General features: G+C 49.9%; 3 protein-coding genes across 3 annotated transcripts; 1 reads left to right on the plus strand and 2 right to left on the minus strand.

Annotated features, from left to right (window-relative positions):
* Positions 1-2,009: 2,009 nt before the first annotated feature.
* CGCS363_v010570 (uncharacterized protein) lies at positions 2,010-3,593 on the minus strand (the record flags this gene model as incomplete). Its single annotated transcript, XM_036642419.1, has 2 exons — positions 2,010-2,396; positions 3,450-3,593. The coding sequence occupies 2 exons, from the start codon at positions 3,591-3,593 to the stop codon at positions 2,010-2,012; spliced, it is 531 nt and encodes a 176-aa protein (XP_036491647.1).
* Positions 3,594-4,599: 1,006 nt separating this feature from the next.
* fer8-0 (Fe-regulated protein 8) lies at positions 4,600-6,153 on the minus strand (the record flags this gene model as incomplete). The annotated part of the gene is made up of 7 exons (XM_036642420.1): positions 4,600-4,681; positions 4,737-4,810; positions 4,884-5,292; positions 5,353-5,822; positions 5,881-5,928; positions 5,989-6,033; positions 6,100-6,153. The coding sequence occupies 7 exons, from the start codon at positions 6,151-6,153 to the stop codon at positions 4,600-4,602; spliced, it is 1,182 nt and encodes a 393-aa protein (XP_036491646.1).
* Positions 6,154-7,914: 1,761 nt separating this feature from the next.
* On the plus strand, positions 7,915-10,244 carry CGCS363_v010572 (uncharacterized protein; the record flags this gene model as incomplete). Its single annotated transcript, XM_036642421.1, has 3 exons — positions 7,915-8,180; positions 9,688-9,837; positions 9,914-10,244. 3 exons carry the CDS (start codon positions 7,915-7,917, stop codon positions 10,242-10,244), a joined length of 747 nt encoding a protein of 248 aa, XP_036491645.1.

Genomic DNA, 10,244 nt, shown 5'->3' on the forward strand with positions numbered 1-10,244 from the left:
TAGTATCGCCTACCTGTCTTTGCACTTGTCCGAGAAGGCTTCAGTATTTCGAGTTGAGCGCCTGCGTACTTGCTGGCTCGCGGTGGATGTCATGATGCGATCGAGTTGCGCTGGTTGTTGTGCCGCTAGATGCGTGCCCGTACTCGTGCTGTTTCGTGATAGGTGCCGTGGGGCGATCGAGCTGCGCTGGATGCATGCTCGTGTTCGAGCTGTCTCGTGATGGATTCCATGATGTGATCGAGCTGTGGTGGTTGTTGTGGTGCTGGATGCGTGCCCGTACTCGTGTGTTTTCGTGGTGGATGCCTTGATGCGATCAAGTCCAGTCGCCTGTTGCCGTCTCCCATGTTTTCCTCCGCCTTGCCTCAGACATGCCCCTTCCCAACATACCCATGCTGCGCCTCAAGGACTTCCAATCAACCCCGTTCCCGCTTCAATCCCTTCCCATTGCTCCCTGTCGCCTTCTCCTACCCATACCCGATCCTTGTGTGTGTCCTTCTCTCCATGGCATCTTCCTCCCTCCCGGACCATCGCGGATCCTACTGTCCTTTGCTTCCTGTCCTTCCTGTTGGATCTTTTGTTTCCTTTCCGCACTCTTCTTCTTTTTTTTGTTTTCCTTTTTTTTTTTTTCCTTCTCTTTCTTCCTTTTTCTTTTTTTTTTTTCCTTTTCTTTTTCTTTTTTTTTCTCTTCTTTTTTTCCCCTTCCTTATCTTTTTCTTCTCTCTTTTTGTTCCCGCGAGTTGTAAGAGCCCAAACGATCCTCTCCAAACAGATCTCGCCATCAATGTCTGCGTAGACATAACTCCAAATGTTGCTCCTTCTTGCCAATGGAGACCTTGCCAAGTCAATCTTCCTCGTCTTCATGCGTAGAGTCAAACTTGAGTCGTATCCGTTGAACAGCAATCCTGTAGCCACATACGTTGGATAAGCCGGGCGATGCGATGTGTCTGTAGTCCTGAGATGTCAGCAATGTTGTTCTGGGAAGAGAAAGGCAACACTCGGCAACTCACTGTATCCCTCTCTTTGCAAGCGTAGTAACCGATGTCTTCCGGCCACCATAGTCAAGTGTGCGGTCCATGGAGCCAATTGGGTGAAAGATCCAAATGCGCTGAGTTTCTGGGTAAACGACGATGAAAGTTGTAGCTCCGTCCACAGCATTGTAATGAAGATGAGCAGGCATGTCTGAGCAGGGTTGCTGTCGACAGACTGTCTCGAGAAGAGGAGATGCGGAGGTAGAGCCGAGCAGAGATGCCGTCGATAGACTGGGAGCCGTGGAGGTAGAGAGACCATGTGTGAGGCGCTCAGCTTGTCGGCTTCTGGGATTCTGGGCTTCTGGGCTTCTGTTGGTCGAGGGGCTTCTGCTGATCGCTCGCTGGGCTTCTGTCGGTCGAATGGCTTCTGTCGGTCGAATGGGTTCTGTCGGTCGAAGGGCTTCTGTCGGTCGGCATCTCCAGCCAAGGTTGAAGGCATCTCCAGCCAGGGCTTGAGGCATCCTTCGTGATGAGAAGGGCAATGACTGGTATTCACCGGCCATTGACGCAGGCATCAGTCAACCATCAGAAGATTGACCAAATGAGCAGCACCCACAATGGTCTCGTGCTCTACTGCGATTGTCGCGCGTGATTGAAAATGACATGCGGATCGAAGGTTTCCTTTCCGTATCTGATTTAGCATTCTTTTGCTGAAAGATCCCAGGTGACACCACGGAGAGGTACAAAGTCCGACTTCGTCACCCATAAGTATAGGTCCAAAATCAAATCAAACAAATACATGATAGCCCGAAGGCAAAACATTAACCTAGGAGGAAAATTCAAGGGTCGAGGATTTTTGATGTTCAGTTGGTTAGACTTTGTGTATATGAGTGAGCATCCACTCTGTCGTCTCTGTCGTCTCTGTCGTCTCTGTCGTCTCTGTCGTCTCTGTCGTCTCTATCATCTCTGTCGTCTCTGTCGTCTCTATTACTCTTCTGGTCCCTTTGTCTACTCCTATTGTTACTGTCGCTATCGTTTTTATTAATGTTGTCGTTTAATGTTATTGATGTCGTCGTCGTCTTCGTCGTCGTCGTCGTCTTCGTCGTCGTCGTCGTCTTCGTCGTCGTCGTCGTCTTCGTCGTCGTCGTCGTCTTCGTCGTCTTCGTCGTCGTCGTCGTCTTCGTCGTCTTTGTCGTCGTCGTCGTCGTCGTCGTCGTCGTCTTTGTCGTCGTCGTCGTCGTCGTCGTCGTCGTCTTCGTCGTCGTCGTTGTTGTCGTCGTTGTCGTCGTCGTTATCATCCTCGTTATCATCCTCGTCGTCGATATCATCCTCGTCGCTTTTATTATCACTAACCCTATGAGTTTCTGTTCCGCTGTCGCCCTTATAGAATCTTTGTGCTGTAATATTTACGACGTTAATAAGCTGAATCTGGATCTGTAGCTACCTTCTTCACCCTTTTCACATTTTTGATATCTTGAATATGGTCTGTATTCTCCGAATCACCTCGTGAGTTGTATCAACACCAAAATAAGCACTGTCGCTGACCAGGAGCCAGTTTTCATCGCAGCAGAGTTACTAAGCGACGTGGTCGTGCTAGTCGGCACACCATCGGGGGTCGTTGCTAACGTCGTCGTGGCAGCAGACTTAGTGGTACGTGTAAACGCCTGGAAACTCTGTTCAGCCGACTTTGTCGGTTCCGATCCATCATCAACCTCAGGATCCTCCCCAGATTCAGAGCTAGATGTAGCTTCTGCCGCTGATCTTGTTTGCGAAGCCCCTTGTATTGATGTTGCGTGAAAGTCTCGACTCCGGTCGGCTCTCTGTCCTCCACCTCTTTGACCACCTCCCCTTTGTCCGTCGTAAGGCCGACCCTGATTGTGAGGTGTATCGATATCAGGTCTGCCTGGTCTTCTCAAGCCACCCAAAGCTCTGCCGAGAATAAGGCCGTCTCTGAGTTTCTCTCTCGATGGCAATGGGCAATTTAGCCGATCGGTGGAGTGGGGGTGACCGTCGATAACTGTGAACAAGCATTGAGGTGATTCCTCGCTTTCTTCGACACCTCTTCTCAATTCTTTGGGCTACAAATCGTATCAGTGCATAATCCTGTTGCAACGTTACGAGAGTACGTACTTGACGCCAATAAGAACACTCGGCTTCACAAGTGAATAGGTGTTTTGGCTCTCTCGAAGATTCTGAATTGATGAACACGCGGGGGTATTCTGACGTGCAACGATGAAGACACTGAACTTGCTCAGGCTTCACGAGATTGCAGCAAAGGCAGCCCAAAAACGCCTCCCGATCTGTTTGTGGACATCGCTGCAACACCGACGAAAGCTCGCAACTCTCCTCGCACTTGGATGTCCCAGCGACAGTCTCCAGAATTTGCTTTGCATCCAACATGCCCGATGCATGATTGCTTTTATCATCCCGCATTCCACAGTCAAGTATTCTGTCGATCGAATTCCGCTGCAGAAGACAGACTGCCAGAGATTCCTTGTCGTTCGCGGCTGCCTCAACGCATGTCTGTCCATAGGTTCGGTTGGCGTAGTCCTTTCGGCCATCGAGGAGATCACATCCACTAGAGAGCTGTAGCAACGTTGAAATGAGAATGAGAGATATTGACATTGTGGTCATGGTCACTGAGTCCTCGAAATTGATTGGGAGTTTCTTGGGCAAACTATTTGATGTTTGCGCGGATCAGATGCAATTGAAGGGTCTTTATCAGTTCAATATCGTTGCCTAAAATCCCAGTGTCCACTAGATCGTCTGCGGCACAGGCGGAGGTCCCCTGTTGATTTCGCGTTTCGCCGTTGGTTCTCTGGAGACGAATGTTGAGCAACCCTAGCTCACTGTTGGCTCGGTTGCATGACCCAGCCACATCAATCCGCACCACTGCCTTTGAGCAGCTCGCACATCACCATACACAACAGCGCCCGTTTGGTTGTCTCGTTTTCATCAATGCCGGTATGTGCATGTATCACTATTAACTAAGTAAGGACAGAAGCCTGACTTTCGATCTGAATGGTGAGTTGCCAGCCGAGCCAAATGTTGATACTGGTCAGCGGCACAGCGACGCCCGATGACAGGGTAAGCTTGCTAGAATACCAGCCTTCAAGTGCCAAAGAAGGCATTGATTGCCGTACAGAAAGCCATCTGGCGGGTACCGACGGCGGGGCTAAGCGCAGCAACGATCCAACAAGGCAGAACTTGAATGCAAAGCAGGCTATGTCACCCCGAATTGGTCTGATTGCCGCCTGTCTAATTCTTGGCAATGCAAAGAAGAGTCAGGCATTTGGAGGGCATTCACGATGCTGACCAGCAGTCTCAGCCTGAATATTGCCCAGGTCTGGGCTTGGGGCTTCATTCCGATACGGAACCGTTCCCGGATCAGTGGGTCTGTTGAACGAATCCCCCCTGTCTGTGTCACCGGCTTCGCTAGAAAACACATATGGAAGACTATTTCTCTTTTATGTCATTGGTCTTTCCTCTTTGATCAACATATACTGGTTTGCGATAACTGCTTGATCGACCTCTAAGTCTATCTAACGACCGGTGTATTATGCATCGGAACATCTCGCCGTCTTTCTCTGCAGGTACTTACAACAGTGAGTGGCCTCCACTCTTTCTATTATTACAGGTGGTACTCTCTGGGGTCGGTGACACGAACACCTCTTCGCTCCCACACACCCTCAATGTTCATGTCTGCTGTTCCCCTGAATAAAAAGTCAGTACACGGTAATAGTTGCCCATGAAATGGTGGTGGCTTACTCTTCTCGCGGCACGACTGCTGGCTCGGTCTGTCCTGCTGCAACATCAGGGTTTCTGAACACGAAGTTCTTTTTCTGTGTCGGGGGAAAGAGGAGGTCTTGGTCAGCGGGACTTCTTTTCAACAGTTACACGGAGGTGTGGTCTTACCAGTCCCAATGACAGATGAATTGCCGGAGGAGTAACTACAATGTGCTCCGTCGGCTCTTGGCCGTTGATCATAGCCAGAATGTTCTGAGCGACCACCTTCGCTTGCCCGGCACCAGGGCGGGCAGCCTTGTGCGCACCAGAGTCGGCAATATCACCAGCAGCAAACATGTGAGAGTATGCCGGGTCTTGGAACTGAAGAGTCGGTCGTACTTTGATGAAGCCGTTTGCCGGGTTCACAAGAGGGGCGTCGCCGGTTTGCTTGAGATCCTGGAGAAATTGGTTGTTGGGTGTTTGCCCTGTTGCGGGGATGATGAGATCCGCTGTGAGCTCGCGACCATCCTGCAGCTTGACTGACTTCTGGGAGGCAAGACCGCCAGGCAGAATCACGGCGCGAGAGCCAGTGATCAACCTTAAATAAAACGTTAATAACTGCTGCGACCGGAAGGGAATGTTTAGGGTATGAGCATACTTAATTCCCAACTCTTCAAATCGAGCCTTGATGATCTCATCCAACTTGGTGTGGTAAAGAGGCATGAGATGCTCTCGTGAATGCACAAGGGTCACCTCCTTTTCGGGGTAGATTTCCTTAAGATCCGTGGCCATCTGGACGCCCACCGCGCCGCCTCCGATGAGAATGACAGAAGATGCCTTCTGAACCGCCTGCTGATGCGCTCTCAAGGTGTCGACCGATGATGGCTTGTCATCACCGGGCATGGTTCCAGGGCTTGGCAATCTGGTGCCTGTTGTGACAACCAAATATTCGAACGGAATCTCTCCTGAACCTTGCCATTCTCTATCCAAAATGACGGAATCGGGGCGGAGAGACTTGGCGCGGGCTTGAATCACCTGATGCCGCGATGGGTCGGATGACTTTGAGAAAGCTGCTGTGTATGGAATGAAGGCTTTATGCTCATGGTCTGGCAGGACTGCGAAACGAGGCTGAATCAAGGGTTAGCCATAAATCTTAACGAAGCAGTGCACAATACTGGCAACTCACGAACGCGAAGAGATGATGAAAGTGACTGTGCGGTTCGACCAGCAAGATCTGCCAGCTACGAGTCAGTCGTCACTCTTTTCAAAGTTGTTCTTCGGGAAGTTCACTCACGCGGTGGGATGCTGGCAGAGCAGCGGCAAGCTCGCCCACAGCGGCCTAATGCACGGCGAGCTGTTAGCATTTGTTATATAGGCAACAGCATAAGTACAAAGAGACACCTACAAGACCGACATATGATCCTCCGAGGACAACAACGTTCTTCAAGGGTTGCAGCATCTTGATTGGTCGGGCAGTAGTTGAGATATCCAAAGTCGAGGGGTAGAAATGTGAGTCTTGGCAGCTGGAACAATTGAGTGTTGAGCTCCAGTTGCAGGACACCTCAGCTTTAACAGATTGTCTTTCACTACGAAATCGGAGCTCGGCTCGTATTACGAGACTTGCGCTGTGGGTCAAGTGCGAGTTGACAGTGTGTCGCAATCGCACTACCGGCGGTGGCTGCCGCACGGATTTATGATTGCAAATCTGATTAGATCTTTCTCAGCTCTTTAGAGACACCTTGCGTTATCCCCCACTTTACCCGACTCACGTTCGGTTTGTTCGGAATTGGTGGCGGAACCAAAGAGTCGGAGCCGACTTGGGCGCCGTCGCCGATGAATAATATGGGGACGTGCTTGAATCAGCGGGGCCGCACCGGCAATGAGTCGCGGCAATTCAGCCATACCGGCTGTCCTCAGCTTGATTCAATGTCGATACACGATCGGCCTTCTGACGCCTCAGAGCCCGGATCTCCGTCCTTTGAGACTGTTCCGGACGTCGGCGCCAGAGTGGAGCTGATTAATGGGACCATGCCGTCTGGGTAGCTACGTAAGTAATAGAAGTAATGTGTAACTCGAGACCTTGATTGACAGACCACAATTTAGACAAATCTTATTTAAGCAGTATAACAGCGTGGACAGTGATCGATGTACCTCTTCGTCTTTGATGGAAAATTACAGCTGTTCAAGTGACTCATTCCTGAGGCGAAATATTTAAATTCGCTCGCCGGTATGTGAGTCGTCCGACGTCATGATCCGTACTCCCACAAACACGACACATGATAAAACACCAAGAACCAAACTCGCACAACAACCTGATAAGCCCATTCTCAATCCACGGGCAAGCAAAATGCCGTACTTATCGAAAGGCAAGAGGAATAAGGGACGTAAGAAAATGATTTGTTCTCAGCAGTTTCTAGATGACGAGCACCGCGGAGATGCAGTTCCCCCTCTCGAACAGGCATCCGACGATGCCTTGCCAGGTTGGCTGATCCGAAGACACCAGAACCAAAACTCACGACTCTATTCGCTACCCGACGAGCTGATCTTGGAGATCATTGACTGCATGGACGCTGTTGACTTTTGGTTCTTTCGCCAAGTCTCTTACCGCCTCGCCAACGTGTGTGCAGGCTTGCATCTCTACAGTAACCCTCAGAACGAAGAAGATCGTCCAAAGCTTTGTTCCAAGCGAGAAAGCGATAACTGGATAAGACAATGCTACCAAAGATACATAATGTTGTATCCCGCTCTTGTCGACAGGAACTGCAGGCACAGATTCTGCAGTTGTGCCACGGTCAGCACACGAACGCAGACGCAACTCGACGCAATCACAAGAAAGTTCTTTGAAACGGATTTCATTACGTTATGGCATAAACAGTTCAATACGGCACTTGAACCAGTCAGGTATCTAGGGGTAACACTGATGGCGCAATATCCGTTCCGCAAAGAGGTCAGAAAGCAGCGTATAGCCAGTCTTCTCTGTTCGGAGTGTATTTCGACAAAGAACCAAAGATATCGTTACGACTCGCCCGTGGACGCTCTGTGGAATCAAGAATGCAGAAAATGCGCGGATGGTCAAGATCCATTGGATTGCTGTTCCCACTACAGCAGTGATGAGACTAAACGTTTGACGTATGCTTATAGCACAAGCAGAGAGCGTTCATACTCTTCCTATTCAGGTCCACTCCAACTTTGCGCTCACAAGACCTTCACATGGCCCGATATGCACGACAAATTGGTCGATATTGGCACCATTTCAAACGCTAAAGAATGCGCACAAGACAAGTCTCCATTCGTGGAGTGCACCGACTGCTTCGCGGAAATCATGGGCCACGACAAAGGCATCAAGCAACCTGCGGTTCGCATGATGAAGGACCGAGCGCACTGCTACCTCTTGTTGGAATGGTGCTTGCCGATGTTCAAGCTGCGCGCTGGTGTCCCCATCACCCTAAGCTTTCTCAAAAAGACCTTCGACAGGGTTGGGGAGAAGTATGAGGCGCTACTGTGCCCACACATCACGTTCTTCGAGGAGGTGCTTCGAGGTTCACTGCTGAAGAGCTTTTGGAACACCGACGAAGTTGATCCTGGTGTTCGATTTTGTAATTGCAAATGCAATTTTTGCGGCTTCAAGTATTTATTAAAAAGACATGGCGATCGAGTCTACTTAGAAGGAAACTACACCATCTGGTACCAGCAGTATTGGACGGACGAGATTACACCCGAAATAGGAGGCAAGCGTGCAGGGCTTTTGGAAGACCCTACCCCACATGCAAGGCTTTGCAGGTCCCAAGGTATCTCCTGGTGCCAGACCAAAGGATGTTTCAATGCGAAGAGGTAGTGAGGCACGACGAAAGATATCGGCACTGCTTTATGAGTGTCTCTGACGCTCGGAAGCAGCCGTGGTTTCTTCTAACCTTTTTTCAAAAGTGCAACAGGAATAGCAGATGCTTCTAGCTACCCGGGCGAACATAGCATGTCCCGGTCAGTTCAAATCCATCTGTTCTATTACACACGGGCTTTCGTTTTATTTTGTTCTTTTCTCAACTCCTACTTTTGTCACTGTTATCATTTCCGCCATCATCGTTCTTGTTGCCATCCATACCACCGTCTGCTTGAATTGCAAAAGTCTACCTTCAAGTTCCATGCTGTCCTGGACAAAATTCTCAACGTAACATTCCAAAGTAATGTGCCCAAAACATATGCCTCAGTGGCTCCTGAAACTGTTAGGAGATTTCAACGATTCTCCTGGAAGTGCACTGCCTACCATCCCTCCGGCTGACCCGCCATTTAGGAACGACCCAAGTCTGTGTGTTCTTGGCACGAACATGACCCCATCTCTCGATTTTTGAGAACCTTTGACTCGTACGCTTCTCTTGAATATCCACATAAAATAGTTCTTGAACCAAGTGCTGTTCTTGTTGTCTCGTGCATGTCGCTAAAGCATTCGTAGCCACAGACTCAGCCACGGAGATTCTGTCTGCCCAGTCTGTAATACCAACCCCACAGATGTCTTCCAACTTTAGAACCGCTTGTGTTTAGGTGGACGCGGCTATATCCGCTGTGGTCTGCTGGAATCCTTTCCGGCAGCGAGTTTAATACCGAATTTGACGACATCATGAACTTGGCTTCTGGGCGGTAACGCAGCACTATCGACAAAATGCCGAATGCTTCCATAGTGGGCTTCATGATTCCTATAAGTTCAAGGACAAGCACTCTGCGGTACTCGATCTAAAGTTTTATTCATCATCAGCTGACGGTGCTTCATCAAAAGTCTTTCCATATTTTCCCCCAGCTTTATTGTCAATCGCAGACCTCTTGGCCATTATCATGGTTCTTTCTAAAATCTTCGCTTTGTTCTGGGTCATGGTCTTCGCGGGCTGTGTTGCCGCCGCACCCCTGGACCCTCGCCAGTTTTCCGCACGTATTACACTGGGTTATAGAACTGTTAGCAAGGTGTGTTTTCAGGCTGGAGACTTAATCAGTGAGTTTAACTTAGCAACGGACCATTTTTCAAGGAGCAAGTCAAGCAGTATAATGCCAAGGGGAGAATCACCTTCGACCCTGCAAAGGCTCAAGGAAACCAGATTGGCGTCGGCGTCTACACCACACCTGGCCCGGCCGAATGGAAGGGGAACCCTGGAGACTGGTCAGTAAGCCCACATGAATTATACTTCTGCCCTCATGTCCCCAAGGACCCCTCCTGACCATCTTATCATGTGCAGGTACTGCCACATTACGGCCCGCAAGTCAACTGTGGATTCAATCCCGAAGGTTTGGGTTCCCAAGCAGTACTGGTGGAACATCCAAGGGATGTATACATGGGCGGATAAGACATTCTCCAAGAAGACCAAGAACTTCGACTTTGATGATGTCTTACGCCTTTCGCAAATCGGAAACTACGAGCCGACCAAGCAGCTTCTGATCCCGACATACCTGCTCTCCGGCAAGGGTATGGACTTGAAAGTCACCTGCAAGGCCAACTGGAAGGACCTCCCCTCCAACAAGCCAGTGGACTACTCCAAATGGCCCAAGGTTCTTGGAATCCCTCAGTAA

This window comes from Colletotrichum siamense, assembly GCF_013390195.1.
Source record: "Colletotrichum siamense strain Cg363 chromosome Unknown KSG_Cg363_contig07, whole genome shotgun sequence".
Taxonomy (NCBI): Eukaryota; Fungi; Ascomycota; class Sordariomycetes; order Glomerellales; family Glomerellaceae; genus Colletotrichum; species Colletotrichum siamense.